This window comes from Fringilla coelebs, assembly GCF_963513975.1.
Source record: "Fringilla coelebs genome assembly, chromosome: 11".
NCBI lineage: Eukaryota > Metazoa > Chordata > Aves > Passeriformes > Fringillidae > Fringilla > Fringilla coelebs.
In genome coordinates, this window is record NC_140037.1 from 24,336,602 (window position 1) to 24,356,802 (window position 20,201).

A 20,201-nucleotide genomic window follows, 5' to 3' on the forward strand; every position below is an offset into this window, starting at 1 on the left:
GTATTTTTAAAAATGGGAATCTTAAACATCTAAAAGGTAGGAGAGGAGAATAGTCCTCACTTGTTGTGAAGTGCCATCTCATAGCTTTGAAGCTTATTCTGCAATATTGGAGTCACATTCCTCAATTTTCAGATACTCAGAAGAGGCAACATAGTGTGTCCATCTCTAGGTGTTCCTCTGATCCTCCATGTGCCTTTTCTTCATTGGCTTTAATAAAGTCAAGGTTTCTGGCTTTTTTTTTCTTCTGATGTATAACCCACTTCATCTTTGAAATATTCTGAGCCTTCAGTAGCTTCCCTTGCTCATGTGTGCCTCTCCTGTTTGCTGTGAGAGGAGACTTCAAAAGCTGGATAAAAACTCAAACCTCTCTAGCTCGAGTTTAAATTTTGAAGTGAAATGACAAAAATTTCTTGGTTTTTTCTTTTGCATAATATTGTCATATTAGAACACCAAGACATGAATTTTGCTTTTTCCTAGCTCCTCTGTAGGCTCGTGCAGAAGGCTCAAGGTAGGACAGCTGAGGTGGTGGGCAAGGCATGGCACAGGCAGAGTGCTTATGCTTCCTTCCGACTCTTCTCCCTTGTTGCCAGCTTTTCTGAGTCCTCTCAGGCAAATCCTCTGCCATCTGTTCCTTCTAAAAGCTGCTCTGTTTGGAACATCTTGACAAGGAGACTCTGAGCAGCATTCCTACCGGTGATCCTTCCTCAAACCTGATTCCTAGTTTGCCTTGGAAAGGGCCATTGACCTTTAGGAGAGGGTTTACTCTGGAAGCGTGTCTGGAGCATCAGAACAGGCAGAGAACCTTCTGCTTCCAAGATCTATCAGCATTTAACTTGCAGTGATCAGGTATTAGGTAAAAGGAACATGAGCACAGAATAGGGTTCTGTTCTGCCTCAGCAACATAGCCTGAGGAAAGAGTAACAAGGTCTGGGCTTAGTACGTTTTAATTCTGTGCCAGCCATCCTGCTGCTTACCCTGACCATGGATATGGAAAGCAAACCCTGATGGTTCTCTCAAATTCTGCCTTTCTCCAAATGCCACAGTGAACGCTTGCTTTTTAGATGTGAAGAAGTACCCTAGGGCTGGACTTGAGCCACTTCTGTTTTGAGACTGACAAGGGTATGTTAAGGTCAAATATTCTGTTCCTTATGCAGATGTGAAAAAAGGAGGGTATTTTGAGGAAAATGGGAGTTCATTACTTTCTGGATGCTAACTTGTACAAAAGGACCTCATCCTGGGGAATCTGAAACATGACATTAGCATGCTCCCCTGGCATCCCTTGGCTTAATTGTACTCTACCTTCCATTTGCTTTTGTCATGGTTGTTTGTGCAGCTGCCATGTAATACACCATTGCACTGGACATGGCCAGCATGCAGGAAGGGTGGTCAGTGTGGAGGGTAGGATTTCCAGCAGCTTTTGGTGGAAATTCAAGTCCCACCTCCCACTGAAACACACCCTGCTTGCCAGTAGGAGGGAATGCATAGAGGTTACTCTTTCAGAGCTTAACATACGCACTTCCCTCCTACCCTTTGTTGTCCTGGTAACTCAGGAAGTGGAAGAAAGACACAGTGAGGCAAACAGCAACTTCTCTTGTTTACAGGTGCAGTGAAACATTTGGACATAGGGGTAGAAAGACACTGACCTTCCTGCTATAAGCTGGCTCCATTAAAGTGGAGCCATTCTACAGGCTGGTGGTGTGAGCTGGAAGAATCCACCTCATTGCAGAGTATAAATAACAAAAACAGTTCCTTAGCTTCAGCCCAGGACTGAAGCCTGAAATCTTTTGCTGTTTCATGTGTGTTAGTCCTAAAAGAGATGGCAAGCAGGGGAATCACCCCATCCTTCTAACCAGGCAAATGTTTTAATGAGGTGAAAAAATGAGACTGTGTCCAAAACTTTCCAACGGCTTTTCAGTGCTAGAATTTGATCCAGGTTGTAAGAATATCAGTCAACCCAGCTCTGCTGAGGCAAAGGACTAGGCAAAAGACATGGGCACTTCATTGGAGCTTAAGTGTCCTTAGTGGATTCTTTCATGGTTTGGACTGAGGAACAGTGCAGAAATTCTTTACATGCATTTACACTGTGGCTTCAACATCTGAGCTGTGTATCTGACCCAAGAGCTGGTCCAGTGAGTGAGCACTGCTAAGGCAATGCCAGCTTGGATGCTGGTGGGTTGAGTTGGAAAGTGGACAACAAAGTTCTGTCGTGATGGCCAGGTGGAGTCTAGTGTAGAAGAGACAGGGAAGAGATCATGACTAAAGAGAAAAATCATAGAAGGCTCCTGGCCTAGCTTGTTCTTGATGACAAAATGGGAACTTTGCTTTTGCTCTTGACACCGATGTGCATGTAACAACAGTAGATCAATAGCTAAGCATCATTTGCTAGTGAAGAAGCACAAGACCTTCATTCAGCAGCCTCATTTTTTTGTTATTAACTACAAAACTTCTGGCAAGGTCTGAATTTTGTGAACTAAGAACAGTATATGCAAGATAAATCAATAGCTGGATTAAACCTGGCTGTCCAGAACAATGGCAGAATATGCAGAGGGTAATTACCCATCACAGGCAGCACAGAGGTTATTTGTGCTATTGGAGGTGCCTGCAACCTCCAACAAACTACCTGCATTGAAGGCATGGGAGAGCAGGTGAGAGATCATCACCCTTTTAGCTCCCCATCCATGCACTCCCAAAACCTGCTCTGCTTTGGCTTCACTCCAAAGTGACATTACCTCTCCTAGCTGGTTAACATCAGAAGCAAGAGCTCCTGCCCCAGCACCAACAGGCACAAGCACTGGAGAATGGGTCTCCAGCGTACCAGAGAACAGACCCCTGGCTCCAGGTGTGTGATCTGTCTCTGCATGGGGTTGGGACAGTTGGGCTTCACCCTGGATATGAGTGCAGTGCTCCATTCCCTGTCCACACTGCAGCCTGCTGGTGTGCTGAAATATCTGGGGACTTTCCTGTTCCCTGTAGGAGAATGTTCCCCAAACAGATGAGCACAGGCAGTAGAGGACATGTCTCACTGCCTCAACTGTACTGTGCCCCATCTATGGGCCCTTCTGCAGTGTTTCTCTTCACAGTGGTGCTAACCTGCTGCAATTACGGTTCCAATAGTGTGGGTATTCATTTTCTGTTCTATGCTTTCCTGTCCTTTTAAATTTTTCTTTTCCTCCTTTTCCCCCTTTCTTTTATCTCCATTTTCCCTTCTTTCCCTTTCCTTCTCCTAATTCACTTTTCCTCTTTCCTTCCCCGCTTTTCCCTTCCCCTCCCTGATTTATTTTTCCCCATCCCCTTTCCCTTTTCTTTCCTCCTCCCTCACCCCCACCTCCGGCCTTTCTCTTCTTCTCTTTCCCATCTCTTTGCAATCCGCTTCCTGCTCTTCCGGGCGTTTCCTGGTGCCTCCGGCCCGTGGCCGGCGGAGGGAGCTGCGGCCGCACGGCCGCGCCGCGTCCCGCAGCGAGCGGCGGGGCGGAGCGGGGCGGCGGCACCGCCTGTCACTTCCCCTTCCCTTCTCTTCCCTTCTCCGCGCCGCGATCCGGCTCCGGGTCAGAGCCGCAGCGGCCGCTCCGCAGCACCGCCCGCGCTGCCGCCATGCCCCGGGGCTGCGCGCCCGCCCGCCCGCCGCCGTGAGTACCGACCGCCTCCATGGCCCGGGGGTCCCCGCGGGTGTCCCAGCCGCTCAGCAGGGGTGTCTCCGGCCAGCTGCCGCGGGTGTCCCTGCTGAAGGGGGTGACGGCACCGCGGCACCCGAGCAGAGCACCCGGAGACGGAACGGTGCTTGTGCTCCGGGTGCTCCGCGGGGGCAGCGGCGCTCCCACCGCCCGCCCGGCTCTGTCTCGCCGATGCTGGCGGAGCTCCGGCCGCACCGCCGCTCCCGCTGGAGGCAGAGGCAGGTCCAGTGGGAGCAGCCGGGTCAGCGAGCGCCCGAAGCACCTCATCGCTGGGGGACGGGCGGCTCTTGCCCCGTCCTCGGGTTTGGAGGGGTCGCGGCCGCGCCGGGCTTCGGGCTTGGCACCCAGCTGGGGGCTGTCCAACTGTGGACAGCTCAGACTCGAAACACAACCCGGCTTTCCCTAACTTCTCTGTGCTTGCCGTCGCGAGACTGGGATTTTGGGTGCTGTAACTTGCTAGCCGCACCCGGGTTTGGGTCTCCTGTTCTCGTCCTTCCCAAAGAGCCGGGTGTTCTGGTCGCGAATCACCGGCTCCTGCTCATCCCATCGCTGCCTGTGGCGGAGGCTGGGTGCAGCAGTGCAGAGCTTCTCTTGCCCGGTGCAATGCTTGACGGAAACAGCCAGAGTGTTTTAGCGAGGGGAGCTGCAGTCTGTGATTCTGGAAGTCAGAATAGCGTTTTAATGGAGATCCTCAGATGACTGGTGTAGATTTAAATGGGGTTTTAGTTGCATCCACCTCATCTTCCATGTGTTAGAAGTGGAAAAGCCTTTTCTGCCTCTATTTATCTTCTAGCTGCAGCTTGTCTTTTAGCTATGAATGGAATTATCAATGGATTGTGCTGGAAAAAGTAAATTTTAGCTCATAAATAAGGACTTTTTTGTATGAGGAATTTATTCTGGAACAAGCTGAAGAATGTATTTACATTACAGTAGCTGACCCCACATAGCCACTGTTCCACAGTAGCTGTTCCAGAAAATTTCCCCATGAAGAAGTTCTAAATGTTATTACTTGCTTTTGTGCTAGAATTTTTTGCATATCTTTCTTCCTACCATTTTCATCTGGACTGTCAGCCTGATGACTCTGAGCTTCCAGCATTATTCTCTGCATTGAAGGATTTGGGATGTATTTTTCTACTTTGCTCCTTAGGAAAAAAAAGGTGTTAATTCAAGGCAGGACTTTATTTTTCTGGAATTACTGAAGTGGAAGAAAAAGGATATGGATGAAAAAATGACACACCAGAGAGATGCATGCAAACAACCCAGCCTGGCTGTTCACTCTCCTCTTGTGAAGCTGTAACATCCCATGCTGCAGCAGCTGCCAATGGGGTCAGCGCACGCCCGAGCTCTCTGTTACGTTTCCCTTTCCATGGAGATGGGAACGTCGCTGCTTAGGGCTGAAGGCTGTGCTTGCATGGCGCTGCCTGTAACTGCAGGGCAGGAAAACTGGCTGGCAGAGGGGATGGGACTTGAATGCTCCGAAGGAGCAAACCCAAGTGAGTGCAGGTGATAGATAGCTCAGAAAGAGCCCAAGGTAGGTGGGTATGTCTCTGGAACGTGCAGACCAGTAGATGTGATCGGAGCTGTGGAACTACAGGTTTAAATATTTGTAATGACAGCAAACTGTCCCCATGCTAAGCATGGATTAAATTTCTTTAGGGTAGAACGTGTCTCACAGTATTGAGTAGCTGAGTCAATCTGAAAACATATTCTCAACAAAGTCCAGCCTTCGTACTGTCTGTGTTGGGCTTTGGTGCTGCTCTGGTGTGTCTGTTTAAGAGGAGGAGATGTTGCAAGCGTCCAGGGCTGTGAGAGTGGACAGTCCCCTTCCTATTTGAAATATGCCAAGCATACTCAAGGAGCTCTGTGTGGAATGCAAGAAAGGGCTGTTTTAAAGGGCAGTACTAGCCTAAAGGTAAGACTTGTGTCCTTATTAAGCAGCATACACTCTTTAGTGTGTTGAAAGTGTTTGTAATTAGATGGTGTCTGCCGGGAGAGCTTTAAAATCATCTTTCCTGTTCATTGGATTTGTGTATCTGTGGTCTCGATCTGCAAGACAACATGTATTTGGGGATTAGCAGATGGTGCCATGGTGGTACCAACCAGACGGACTTTTTGTAACCCTTATGTTTGCTTCACTAATGGTAGGATTTGTACAGTCTGTATGCAGTTGAAAGCATTTTTCAGATGTTAGAGAGGGTCAGAGTGTTTTGGAAACTCCAACTGCCCTCGCTGTTCTGGTGGTGATTTCTGAAGTGTACAAGGTTCAGGTTATTAGTCATGGAAAATAAGCCCTTGCTAAGCATGTATTTCTGTTTCACCATTGAGGACTAGCAACACCAAATTCTTTAGGGTAAAATTTTTTAATATAAGATAACTGGGTTTGTCTTCCTGTAGAAAAGTGTAAATAAACTGTATATTGCAATAGCAGAAAATTCCATGTGTGTTAATTCTGCTGTGGAAAATATGTGTTTATACATAGATCTGTACATACAGCCTCAGTCTCTTCAGCTCTCGATTATAAAAATAGCAACAAAATCTTTCTTTCCCTCAAGGCCAACAATAACCTTCTCAGTGATTTTCAGAGGAGTCTCTGCTCTGCAGACAGCACTGATTCCTTCCCTGTTCCCAGCCTTACACTCCAAGTGCTTCTGGGTTCCCCTGCCCTTCCCACACTGCCTGCCAGTGGTGCCCCGGGAATTCTCTGGCTGTAAAGGAAATGGGACTTGGCAGCCCTGAATGATCACCCTTTCCCTGTAGAGATGTAGGGGCTGCCTAATCCCCACTGTCACCCTCCAGCACCATGGGCGGCTCCAGCCGCCTTTGTGAGATGTTTTGGGCTCAACTGACTGAGTTCGTCTTTCACAGGTGTTTGATCCACATGATTTGTACACTGGAGATCAGTTCTCCAAGGTCCTGAGCACATTAACAGCTGTAAATAAGGCTACTGAAGGTAAGAAAAAAAGGGGTTCTTCTGTTGTCCTTTCAAACTATTTCTTGTGTCTACGAAGGGCTGGTTTTAAATTTTTGTTAATTCCTACTTTATGGTGATTTCTGGAGGTTGTCAAATTGTGCTGCTAGCACTGATGGCAGGATTAACATTTCAGGCTTCTGCCAACTCTGGGTTAAAATGTGATGTTTCAGAGTTACTGTGTGCACTCTGCAGAGCTCAATTATCACTTGACGCTGAGGGACCTCTGCTCAGTTTTGAGCATAAAGTATTAAGGGGCCTCCAAGTAGGTCAGCATAAGTGATCCTCAATGTAAATGAACATGCACTTCTCAAAATGCAAATATCAGATTTTAAAGAGTTGTGTTTTAAAAAGCTGAAGAGAAAAACAGCTTCATCTGCATAATACCTTTCCTGAATGTCAAAATAAATGTTGTTGCTAGTTGCTCATTCAATTCTATTGATGTTTTTCTCTCACTCCTCTCCCTGTCTCAATGGAGTAGGCTCCTGGATCTGGGAAGCAAGCTGATGGCTTGTCCTGTATCTCTGGGAGCAGGAGTAGGCTGCTGAAGCAAAAAAAATCACCTTATCCTGATTGCATCCCAGATATGTAGCTATTCCCTACAGATTGCTTTAAAATGATATTCAGTTGCATAGTCTGTGAAAGGAGAAGTTCAACGGGGGGGTGGTGATAATGGCACAGTGGTGAGGAGTGAGGGGATCAGAGTCTCTTTTCTGAGATGATGAGGAGCAGGTCTGCCTGGTGCTGGGAAGAGTTCACAGCCTCTTGTCATACAGGTGAGACAGACAGAAAGACATGCAGGTTAGGACAGACTTCTGCACACCCACCAAAGTCTAGCACCAGGAGAAGAGTTCCATTTCCCACTTGCAGGTTACATTTGAGATGGTTTAAAGGAGTAAATTTCAAAATGAAAACTCATTACTTTCATAGGAAGGATTTTCTTTTAGCTTACTGCATTATGCCTATACATTATATAGACTTGTGTATTAGTTATTGTGCCTATATCATACATCAACATACATAATAATATATGTCTAATAATAATATATAATGTATAATAATAATAGTATATATCTGTAAACCTCCTCCCACCCCCTTTGATTTTTATATACACATGTGTGTGTGTGTCTGTGTGTATAATGCTGCCCTCAAGAAATTCAGGTTCTGAGGATGCTGTTCTGCAGCTCTGCTGACAGCTCACTCTGTAGAAGTTTGGGAATGGGAATTTGGCCTCAGCCAGCCTCAGCACCACCTCAATTACCAACTGCACCCACTGACCCTGTGTAGAAGCTCTTGCAGTTCAGTGTGATGGGGGATATAAAATGTAGGTTAACTTGACTGGGAGCAGCCTCTGCAAATGCTGCTGTTTTGATTGATATTTGCTTCATTAATCTGAAAGCAAAAGGAGAGAGAAACTCTCTTGCCTCTGTCCTTGCCTGTTGCAGGAGGGGTGTGATGGGGTGTGTGCTGACAGGGTGGCAAGGCTGCAATGCCATTTTCACATCCGTCCCTTTATTTACAGCTCCATCCTTCCAGCCACCCATGTGCCAGCTCAGCCCAGGTCAGGGCTTTGCTGGGGAATAGTTCCTGTCATATGTTACTGATGGGGCTATAGAGAAGCTGGGATCCTCTTGGTTTCATGGCAAACATCTGTTTGAGCATATGCATTCTGTGTTTAAATGTTAAAAAGCGCAATGCCTGCGATATAATTAGCTGCTCAGGCAGAGAGCACCCTTGGGAAAAGTACGGGTAAAATAAATATGTGTCTCAAACATTTACTTTTTGGTGGCTTAGTCAAATTCCTGAGGAGCAGGAGCCTGTGTCCTACAGACTGCCACTGCAGATGGTCCAGTTTGTCTATTTTGCCAGAGGCCACAGGCTGAACAGAGCATCAGGGTAAGCCTGGTACCAGCTGCTGCAGTTTATGCTGTCACCAAGGCTCTGAAATGCCTGCACATCCCAACACCCTGGGTGGAGGCAGAGAGAATTAGGTGCCAGCTAAAGAAAGGTTGTGGGAATGTATTTCTGAGCGTCCATTTGAAGTCCAAATCCTTGTGTCTTCATGGATCTTTCTATGTAAATAACTGGAGGCATCATCTTTTAGTGGATATACTTGTAGTTCAGCAACTGTCCATCAAAACACAGCAATACAGATGCTTGATGCTTTTTGTCTGCAAGAGAGGGCAGGGGAGGAAAACCAGCTGTGCTGGATCAGACAAGGCTCATGTGCCAAAAATAGTGTAGGAATGTGAGCAGAAAACCCAGCTATTTTAACCATAGTTTAAGCAACATATGGCAGCAGTGTTCTGTGCTGGACCAGGCATAAAATAGGACACTGTCATGATGTGATATAAATGATACACTTTCTTGCCAAACTGTCAAAGGCAGTTTTACATTTGTTTCTGGGTTGCTGCAGATATTTATAAAAGCTTTGGAAGATTGGGAGGGGCAGGGAGAGTCATAAAATCTACAGTAATGGAGTAATTTCTGTGGGACTGTGGCTGATGATTTGAATAAGTGAAGTCTAGACTCAGGATTTATGCCCTCCCTTTCAGAAGGAATCAGGGGAAGAATATCTCACACTGGCAGCCAGCCACACCCCTGGCCTGTGAGTCGCCAAGAGCAGCCAAAACCACTCCTGCTCAAATATCAGGATGCTTCAGAGAGAAAAACCCACCCTGTTGGCAAAGTGGCTTTTACATGGGGAGGGGTTTTGCAGTTGCCACAGCCCAGAAAGCTGGGAATTCACCATGCAGTTGTCAGGCATTTGTGTAATGAGCAGGACAAGAGAGAAGAAAACTGACTCACTGACAGCACACAAGGTTTATCATGGATGTTGTCCATCTCTGGAGCATGGACTGGCTAGACTGGTGTGTGAGTATGGCATGGCTGGGCTTTGTAAGGCAGCAGCACCTGGCAGTCAGAGTCAAGGATCTGGTCCCCACTGTGCAAGGGTTTGGAGAGAGACAAAGCAAGTCCCTTCTCCAAGAGCTCAGAGTTTGTGTTGCTCCAGGTCCAATCTAAGGATGAGGTATTTTCCTATTGAAATAAAAATCCTCTGAGGAGAATAAAAGCCCAGCTGAGTTCCTGTAACTCCTACCAAACTTCCCCTTCAGAATGAGTTTTCCATGCTGACATTCAGACTGGAGGAGAATGGAGGAAAAGCAGCCTTGCAGTTTGTCTTTTCTGATTTCTGCACGTTTTATGGCTGTATCACTCTCTCCTCTTGCAGTGTTTTCAAGGCAGAATTCCAAACATGGTCCATGGACTTGCACAGCCAGCACAGGGACTCCTGCAGACTGCTCTGTTCTGCTTTTGAAGTCCATGGACACATGTGGTCCCCACTGCAGGTGGAAAACTGCAACGCTGGAATCAGAAAGGTCCTAGAATCTGAAGAGAAGCTACAGACCAATCTTAAAAGTTCTTCACAGTTTACTGAAATGATAATATCTGCTGTTGCGTCTTTTGAGCACCATGGGACACGGAAAGGTGGTGATCTGAGTGGTGTCCCACAGTGTGCTATGGGGTACAGTAGCAGTGAAGCACTGGGAATTACTGGGTGGCTTGTATCCCATGTTTTTACACCTCTGCAGCATCCAACAGGATTCTGGGGCTCAGTGCTGCCAGATTCTGCCAGAGCTGGAACTGCTCTTAGCAACAAGGCTACTGACTCAATCTCTGAACAGTCAGGACCAGGAAACTTTTTACCCTCTGGCAATTTTTTTGGTATTAATATAGAAACAAATCACTAATTACAAAAACAGATGTGTCAGAGCAGCAGCATTGCCTCCAGCATCAGGTGGGGAGAAAAACAAACCTAGAGACTGGTTTGCAAAGCAAGAAGCTCTGAGTGTGAAGGAGGCAGCTCCAGGAGCTGCTGGAATGATCTGAACCTTTCCATGGGCATTTCATCTCCTGGGGATGACACTTCTGTCCTTCCTCAGCATGGCTCGAATCCCTCTCTCACATGACTAATGGCAACGGTCCATGAGCAGCAATCAAAATAGTGCCTAGCCTCTTTCAGCTGGATAATGAACCCAGAAGGACTCTTCTAAATAGAGGAGTGATTGTGTTGACCAGCTGTTCAGCATTCTTCCCTGCTCAGCAGGATAGCCCACACTGCAGCTGCAGAGGTGACCTAAGAGCACTCACTGGAGAGCTAAACTTTGACACACCTTCAAGAGTACTTACTCTGATCCCAGAAACACCCCCAGTGGGAATCACAGTACTGAGTACTATTCTACTTTACTACAGTTTTAAGGGGGATTTCAAAGAAATACTGCAATTGGATGTGTGGCTGCAGAGCTGGCACAACCTAGGAGTGCCTTGGGATGCAGTTCAGCTTCTTCCATGATGGAAGGGTTATCCCAGCCCAGAAAACCACCCTCACTGCTGACTGGGAGTACCCACACTGCAGATGCCATGCATTTGCTGTCTTGGGCTCATAGATGCTCTTTGTTGTGCTCTGTTCCTCTTCTCTTTACAGGCTTTACTCTTTGCTTTGCTGTGATGTGGAGGGATGGTGGACAGCTGAGTAAAACTCAGGTGTTGTTTTGTTTCCCCAGATCAGCTGTCAAAAGGGCCATGTTCACATCTGTCCTCTCTTAACTCCGCGGCTGGAGACCCCCAGAGTGACTCCAAGGGCACAGCTTCCCAGTCAGCAAGGGTGTTACGGAGGCAGTCCAAGCCTGTGGTACCCTTTATTTAACATGTAATCGTGGATTTGGTGGCCTTGGGGGGAGGTTGTGATTGGTGCCTCTGGGTCAACACCAGAGGTTGTTTTCCCCTGATCCCCATCATGAGTTTGCTGTCTCAGTTGGAGAGAGTCCCGCAGCTTCTCCAAACTGCAGTGTTTCTCTGTGTGACGTGAGAATAGTGATTCTTATCTGCCACCCATTGCACTGGAAAACTAAATTAATGCTTGGGAGGGACCTTGTGGTCCTCTGAAGGCAGTGTTTACACAGCAGCAACATATTATTGGTTGTTATACAGAGCATTACTGAGAAAACAGCTGTCACAACAGAGAAGAACAATGGCTTGTCCTAGTTGTTTCTGGTTTTTTTTACTATTTACTGATGTTTTTCCACATTTCTTTCCTTAGGAGATGACCGAGAATGGCAGTCACCAGCTGGTGGTAAAGGCCAGGTTCAATTTTAAGCAGACCAATGAGGATGAACTCTCTGTTAACAAAGGAGACATTATTTATGTCACTCGAGTTGAAGAAGGGGGCTGGTGGGAAGGCACCTTGAATGGAAAAACAGGCTGGTTCCCAAGCAACTATGTCAGAGAAATCAAATCTACCGGTAAGCAAATTGCTTTCAAGGGCTGATTGAATGACAGTGGCATAATGCAGTGAGGACCCTCATGCCTTTGGGAAATTGCTGCTGTTTATTAAGGACTGTTTGTGTACTTCAGGCAGCTGGGCTAATGGAAGGATGAACGCAAGGGTAAAGCGCAGTGTTTCGGATGAATTGCTTGAGAGCTGCTTCACCCTCTTCCCACCACATTGTGCCTTTCCCTTGCTTCCCCCAAGCCCCAGCAGCATGGAAGCAGGGATATTGTCAGAGGATGAGGACAGAGATGGATGTGGGTCCCCTTTGTCCTGGAGAGCTGTCAGGTCATTCCATGTCTGAGCTCAAAACTAGCTTTTTGTTAGAGACCTTGGTCAGGCAATGTATTTGTGTTTGATCCTGGCTTTTCAGGCATCAGTGGAATGGATGCTCACCATCACGATGTGGAATCCGACAAAAACTGCATGGCCACAGGGCACTGTCAATGTTTTGGTCCAATAGTGATGGTTGATTTCAGAGAGTACATTTTTTCCCAGATGCTTCTGCTGCAATGTTGAGAAAGGAAGAGAGAGGGGATGATCTGTCTGATGACATCTGCCTTTATTGAGCTTTGTCTTGAGTGTCCTTAACATTTTCTGCGATGTGGTTGTACCCAGACATAGGGTGGTGATGATGTGAAGCCACTGCCCAACTGCCCTGTGGCATTACACATCCATTCAAACAGCTCACCCCTGTCCAGGCCTTTGTGTGAAATTAAACTGATTTTTTGCAAAATGCAGCTTAACTCCTTATTGCGCCTTGAGCACTTAGGCGCAATAGACAAAGACCAGTTGTGTGCTTGACGCTGGTTCTGTGGCTCAGGATCTGCTCTGGCCTCAAACATTGAGATGTCAGTAGGGGTCTGTGAAGTAGCTGCAACATGTGCAGCCCCTGCTAGACATCCTTTCTTCTACTCGTGCAAAAATAAAGCAAGGGAGGGGAAAAAATTCACGATATAGTGCTCAGAATTAGGTCAGTTTTTATTTGATTCTAAATGAAAAAAATCATCTCATCTCCCACTGTTTCCCTCTGGGAAATGATGTCTGAGATGGAGCAGGAAGTTGTAGCAGGGATTGAAGGCTTGTCTGGCACAACTCAGGAATCACTAATTAACTCAGTGAGGGGAGAAGAGAGATGTTTTAAACAAAGGAGAGCAAACTTGAGTCCTAGAGGGAAGATCAGATGGGAGCTGCATGACATGACAGCACCTCACAGAAGTGAAGGGCCAGTCTCCCATTGATCCTGACGGAAGAGGCCATGAGATTTTTCTGCTGTGGAGCATTTCCCTCCAGATCCTCTCTCAGCACCGTTTCATGTGACAGGAGGGTTCATTGCCCTGGTGTCTGCACGCTCAGGAGATGTGCCTGTATTGCAAGTGAGGAATGAGGGACCATCAGTAAATCCTCCCTGCCCCAGGAATGCTGCTGGAGCTGCAGCCAGCAGGGAGCTGCTTTTCCCACCTCCACAGTATAAGATTTCAGACACACTCTGAATGGAGTTACTTGTTTTTCAGCAGTGTCCATACCTCTGCTGTGTCCTAGGTGTGCCATTTGGGTGGAAATATTCTGTGATTCTGTGAAATAACTATGGAGCTGAGCTCTTATGAGCCTTTAGCTGGAAGTGACAGGAAGCATTACAAGGGCAATATTTAGACAGTACATAAAGAGACTACATTTATCAATTTCAAGTTTCTCCCCTGCTATCAGTGTGCAAGTAATTGCCTTATGTGAGCAATTGCAGGGAGCCAGGAGAGCCTGGCTGCTCCACTTGGCATGGAGCTGTTTCAGTATGTGCAGTGTGGCCAGGACTGGGGCAGCCTTGCACCGCCTGCCTGTCCCAGTCCAGAGGGAGCATGGTGTTGCTGGGAAAGCCATGCTGCTGGAAGGGAAGAGGCTTCTCTAGGGAAGGAAAATTGGAGCAGGGATTTGTCCGTGTGTTTGTGTGTGTGCACATATGTACAGAGCTGGAGGCATCCACAGGGATTTATTAAATGCAGAATGAGAATTGATTTCCGGGGTTTTGTGAGCTTTTCATTTAAATCTACCTTCATTCAGAGAAGGATTTTGCATCACAAGGGACTGTTGGGATAGGAAGTCAGCATATTGATTGGGGTTGGCTTCAAGTGCCTTATGAATCACCTGTTAAAAAAGATAGTATCTGTCATTTCTGACAGACACCCAGTTTTAAAAACAAATTTAGTGGGTCAGGTGAACCAACACTGTAGTTCCAAACATTGACAGACACTGGGCTGCTGCCAGGGATTTTGGAACAAACCTGGATGTTGGTTGGCAGAGGCTGCACAAAGCTTCTGGTGTGACTCGCTTGGCCACTGTCAGTGTCGTGCATGCCACTGGTTTTATCCTAGTTTTTTTGAAATGGGGAAACAAACCCTGCAATTGGAGTTTTGTGGTCAGAGGGATGAAGTTATATTTGCTGGACATAATGTGGCAGTGTCTTTTCCTGATGGAATAACGAGAGCTGTGTGCTGTAATTTATTCATGGTTTTTTTTTTTTGTACAGATAAACCACTCTCTCCCAAAGCATTGAAAGGGCTAGAAAACACTCAGATGACAAAGAATTATTACCCTGTGGTAAGTTTTAAAGTACTGATCATACATTTTAGTAAGTACCATGTTAATAATCTTCTGAAGTAGCTCCTTCCCTTAAAAATCATTGATGCAATTTGTAACAATTGGGGATGTGACTCTGTGTTTAAATGTAGCTGTGTCCATTCCTTTGATTCAAGGCCATTGAGTCAATAAACCACAAATAGAAGTGGCTGCAAGATGTCAGAAGTAGAGACTTGAAGTAGACAACTGAGATAACTAAGGAGAGGTGGCAGCTTTCAGATCAATGCAAGGGGAGAAGGCACAGTATTTCCTGTTGATAAAGATGGGCAGATAATGTCATGGTGTAAGCAAGCAAAATCAGGGCTCTGGCCCCTTTCTTGGGTTTGGCTGGAGATGTTGCACCCCATGGTGCCTGTCCTTGGCCTCTGCCAGTGGCTGCAGCCCTCAGAGAACGGGCAGCTCATGGCCTGGCTTGGTAACTGGGCTTGGCTTTGGAGCAGCCTGCCAGGCCATGAACTGCTGCTGCAGAAGGGGTAGGGAAACATCCCCTCCTTTACACAAGGCTGCCAGAGCAAGGAGGTCTGGTGAGGTGGGGGCAGCTACCACGACCCCCTGTGTCCAGGCTGTGGTGTAAGAGAGTGAAGATGCTTCATGTGAGCATTCCTGGCGCTCAGGGCTGGAGCTGAATCCTGCTCATCAGTATGTCTAAATATACATCAAGCAAAGCAAAGCAGAAGCTGTATGTCCAGGGGGCTGGAAACCACCTCCACTGTCTCCAGAGCTTATCCACACTGAGAAACTGGAGTGCTGACTGGGAATGTGCAGGCACTGCGTTTGTCTGCTATGCAGCCAGAGGCAAACCACCTGCTGAGATGGATTAACAGGACCAAACCTTGATCATTACATCCCTGAAGTGGCAAATGAGGTGTGCCGTGCTTGATCTGCCACAGAAGCCATCCTTGGTGTGGCCTTTAACACCGGCCTTCCAGGCCTCCCCAAGTTTACAAAGTAAAATCTCAATATTTGACCACCAGGACTTCCCTGAGTGTTCTGAGTTCTACATTAAGAAATGTAATTTCTGGACTTAAGACACACTTCCATGCTTTGCCAGACCTGGAAGCTGATGTCATGTTCCTTTGACTAGTTTCCTAGTACAAAGATCTTCTCAGTGCTCTTGTCTCTCACCCTAGGTGTTGCAAAATATTCTGGAAACAGAACGAGATTATGCAAAGGAACTACAGTCGCTTCTGGGAACTTACTTAAGACCCCTCCAGTCTTATGACAAGTAAGATATAAGGGCATCTGAGGTGGAGAGAGCACTGTGGGAGCTTTGGGGTGTCGTGGCCAGAGGGCACGTGTTTAGACATTGTCCAGTCAGGAGAGATGGGAGCGTCATATCCTAAGGTTTCTGTATTTCAGTCACTTCTCCCTTCCCAAAATCTTCTTGTGGGAAAATTTTTTGTGCTCTCAGCCTTGTAGGCCTAAATGATCTTAGGATGACAGAAACAGGCACATTAGCTTTGGAAACACCCAACCTCACTCAAGGAGCAAAGAAGCCCTTACCTGTTGGACCTTCCTCCCATAGGGAAACCCATGGCAAGAATCCCTGAAGACAAAACTCTCTGTCTGTGCACACACCTCCCTCCCCACCTCTGGCTGAAATCCCATCTGTCTATGTCTATTAGACAGCTAAAGATCTGAGAAGATTAGTGGGATTAAGTGATTAAAAACCAATTAAGATAATACTTGGCAGCAGACTTCTTCTTTAGGAGACTGTGGTCTGTAGCTCATAGATCATGAATTTTGTGTTCTGTCCGATGCTGTGTCTGGGGAAGGAGAAATTTTTGGGTCTTTTTGGAAGGGCTGCTGATGAATAAAAATAGGGTGCTCCTGAGAGCAACTTCTCTTTGATGGTAACTGTGGTGATGTGGCTCTTGTAGGCTCAGCACTGGGGACATCGCAGCCTTGCTGGGAAACATGGAAGAAATCTCTGCTTTTCAGCAAACACTGAACCAAGCCTTGGAAGAAGTTACAAAGTAAGATTGTGTCATAGCACAGAGGTTGTTAAGCTTTTTAACTGTAGCTAAAAATAATAGAAAGGCATGTTCATTAATATTTCTCCTGACTGCTGCCTTAGACTTGTCAAATATCAAAGAAAATAACAGGACTGAGGAAAGGTTGCGGGCTGTGCTGTGGCAGGAGGAAAGGTAGAAGGAACTTCTGAGATTACTGGTGTTAAGTCATCTGCTGAATGAGTGTCACTAGAACTGACACAAAAGTGTGCCTAACCCAAAGATGCAGGCACATGCAGGGTGGGAGATCTGGCAGGCATGAAGATGGGAATTGCCATGGAGCAAAGAGCAAATTATTAGATAATTTCCTGCAGGGAAGCTGACAGGCATAATTAGCCTTAGCTAAAGGCTGAAAAGAGATGGGGAAAGACTGAATATTGAGAATATATGCAGACTGTGGCTTCTCCTTCTTTCTCTGTCTTTTCATATTCGTAGGCAGCCCAGAGAGTGGTACCCCCCCACCCTCACACTGCCCTTAGTTCCAGCACATCCTCATCCTCATTATCCCAGCTGTAGCTCTGCTGGTGAGACATATCAGGTTGAGTCACAGGTTCTCTAAGGCTGATAATGGGTTGTGATGCTCACTGTCTGCACCACAGGAACCCAGACCCACCTGAGGATCCCCCTCTTCCTCCTCCCCAGATGGCAGGTGTGGATATTTTGCTCAATGCTGCAGTTATGAGGTGACCTGGGAATGTCCCTGAGCAGTGGGTAGTTCCTGGGCAGGTCCCTGAGAGTGCAGCAGCTGCAGGGTGCAGATCCAGAGGCTTAACATAGCTGGTGTGTTGGTGTCTGTAGGCTCTCTGAGAACCAGCAGCGTGTGGGAGGCTGTTTCATGAACCTGATGCCCCAGTTCCGCTCCCTGTACCTGACGTACTGTGCTAACCACCCTTCAGCAGTGAATGTCCTCACCCAGCACAGGTGAGTGATGGAGAAGGAGATTCAGACTCCTTTAGAAAGTTACCTTACTTGGCCTGCCATGGCTGTTGACCTATGTTTTGACAATAGGTCAAGGATATTTCCTGCTGCTGCGACTTTGGGCTTTTCAGCAGGGCCTTTCAGCTTCAGCATGAAGACAACTCACACTGCTCATGTTCAGAGCTGATCTCACCGGTCCTTTTTCGCACAGGACTCCCACCTTGGGTCAAACAGGCAGCCTCAGCTTTGGCAGTAGCGTCTTCTTTGATTATTACTTGCTAAACCACCCAGATGCTGTTTCAGATCTACTGCTCAAGTGCTCACACACTGACGAATGGGAGGGTGCTCCCCTGTGGCACCACAGTGGGGAGCACATCGCTGCAGGAGGATGGTCATCGAGTCACTCAGCTACCCAGTTTATTCACTGAGCTTCTATTCAACCAAATCGTTGATTTTCAGGGTCATTAGTAGATCACATTAATAACATCTTTCTTCAGTGTGACCCACATGAGTAGACACTTGAATTTGTGTGATGTCCCGCTCAAGAGTGTGCCAAACCAAGATGCTACAACTGTGTCGTCCCTAATGCAGGTTAGCTGTCTTCCCTGCGTGACGGGAAAGCCAGGAGCACATGGATAGTGTTTAAGTCTTCCCGTTCTGCAATGGGAACTCACAATGTATTTACTTACCTGAGGAAATCCAGCTTTAATTCAGTGTAACAACAAGCCTGGCTCCAGCAAATGACTCATTCATGTGGTTCCTCAGTCTGACCCCTTTTCCTAAATCAACCAAAGAATCAGCTTTGGCAAATGTGCTGACACACAGAAGCTGTATTCTCTGGAGCAATGTACATGCAAACACCTGCTTCACAGTTTCCAGCAGGGTCCCAGTGCATTGCTGCAGCCTCCTCCAGCACAAGACCAGCCTATGCAGCCCCCCCCACCTTCCCCCTCTCCCCATCCACCAGATACCTGGCCCTGTGCCACCTTGCTGTGCTGGGGGACCAGCTGCTGGCACCAACGTGCCCCAGGAGCTGTGCATTCCAACACCTGTGGCCACACGACATCCTCTCCTGCTTTCCAGAGGAGAAAGGTCTTGCTTGGGTAGAAGCTCCCTGCCTGCTCCACAGAGTGGGTGGGGGGTGCTCAGAGGGGAGTTTGTGCTGCCTTTAAGGAGGCCCAGCTCAGAGCAGAGCCCTGGCCATCAGGAGAGCATAGGCAAAACACAGCCCTCAGCTTTGAGAGCCCTCCTTGTTGTTTTTTCTTTTTTGTTGTCTCTTTTTATAGTGATGAGCTGGAGAAGTTCATGGAGAGCCAAGGTGCGGCCAGCCCAGGCATTCTCATCCTGACCACAAGCCTCAGCAAGCCCTTCCTGAGGCTGGATAAATACGTGACTCTGCTGCAGGAGCTGGAGCGGCACATGGAGGTCGGTGGGCTGTGGGGCTGCTGGGCAGGCTCTGCCTGGGGATGCTGCCAGAGGTGCTCCCTGACCTTCAAGAGATGCCTCTGCCTCTTGGTATTTGAGCAGGGGAGATGTCCCACGTCCTCCAGACATTATCCACCTTTCAAATTAAAAGTGAGAAACTGGTGTAAGAGTCTGAGGAATGTTGTGGAAGCACATTACCTGCTCTTCACCCCAGCCCTTCCTCAAAGATACTTCCAGCACAAGTAAAAGCAGAGTCTAGGGTCAGGCTACAGCTGCTGTTTATTTGCACGGCCAAGAATAAATCTGTGTTTTTCTCGTCATTTGATGAGATTCCTAGGCCTGGCCACTCACTCCTGTGGCTCACAGGCACATTCCCACCCCTTGCCCCAGGGTTGTGCTCCTGGGTGGAGGCAGAGCTGCACAGACAGACATGGATCTGGCCACCAGCACAGACACAGGGGTAGAGAGCGAGCCCCTGGGAGCAGGGAGAGCAGTCAGGGGCACAGAAATCCTTGGCAAGAAGCAAGTGTGCTTCGGGACATTTCTTGCCCCAGGGACAGTAGAGATCTCTGCTACTGGAGCTCTGCTCCTCACTGCTGGTGCACTCCAGCTACAGGAAGGCAAAACTCAGGGGTGGTGCCAGGGGCTGAGGAAAACAGAAGTAACAGTCTGTTTTTAAGCAAGTTTCCTTCTCCTCACCCAGTTTTAATTACCAGTCAATTCAGGACATTTATCCATGACCTACAATCAAGCCAAAGGATTAAAACTTCTATGCTTGAGCCAGGGATAGCCTGCATAGGAGAGGGCATGAGAGCCTGCAGGGTAGGCACACCCCAGACCTACCTGTTCCCTCTCACCTGGCTGAGCTGAGCTGCAGGGACTGAGCTGAGCCTGGCTGCAGCCACCATGCCCATGCAGGGACGATGTGCTCTTTGCAGGATATGCATTGAGCTCTTTGCCTGCTCTTTGCAGGCGGTTCAGCAGTGGGTTTGGGGACACACACGTCACCTATTTGTCTTGGTTTCTAAGCTGAGTGTGGGAGTTTTGTTGCATGAATCAGTAGGCCTGAGGTTTAAGCTGTGATGCTGTGGGAAGAGGATGGCTGTGTGCAGTGTGGATGTACACCACAGCATTCCCTGCACTGCTGCAGAGCTGCTGAGGGGGCAGGTGTGTTCAGGGCAGCTGCTGTCCCACATTGCAGATGAGCAGTGCCAGGCTGCAGGGGCAGGTCCATCACCTTATGATTT

The 20,201-nt window shown here is 47.7% G+C and overlaps 1 protein-coding gene across 7 annotated transcripts in view; it reads left to right on the plus strand.

Moving 5' to 3' along the window:
* Window positions 1-3,535: 3,535 nt before the first annotated feature.
* The window catches only part of ARHGEF6 (Rac/Cdc42 guanine nucleotide exchange factor 6), a 32,779-nt gene continuing 16,113 nt past the window's right edge, over window positions 3,536-20,201 (plus strand). For 5 of the 7 annotated variants that reach the window (XR_014616442.1, XR_014616443.1, XM_084213244.1 and 2 more), the window contains exons 1-7: window positions 11,225-11,332; window positions 11,741-11,942; window positions 14,490-14,560; window positions 15,730-15,824; window positions 16,480-16,575; window positions 17,410-17,532; window positions 18,816-18,954. Coding sequence is in view for 5 of the 7 variants with exons in the window: in XM_084213244.1 (XP_084069370.1) it covers window positions 11,744-11,942; window positions 14,490-14,560; window positions 15,730-15,824; window positions 16,480-16,575; window positions 17,410-17,532; window positions 18,816-18,954 (723 nt within the window). In the remaining 2 variants the exon portion in view is untranslated. Of the gene's footprint in view, window positions 3,627-6,536; window positions 6,622-11,204; window positions 11,351-11,740; window positions 11,943-14,489; window positions 14,561-15,729; window positions 15,825-16,479; window positions 16,576-17,409; window positions 17,533-18,815; window positions 18,955-20,201 lie in introns of those variants that run through there. The other 2 variants (XM_084213247.1, XM_084213243.1) reach the window with 2 other exon arrangements.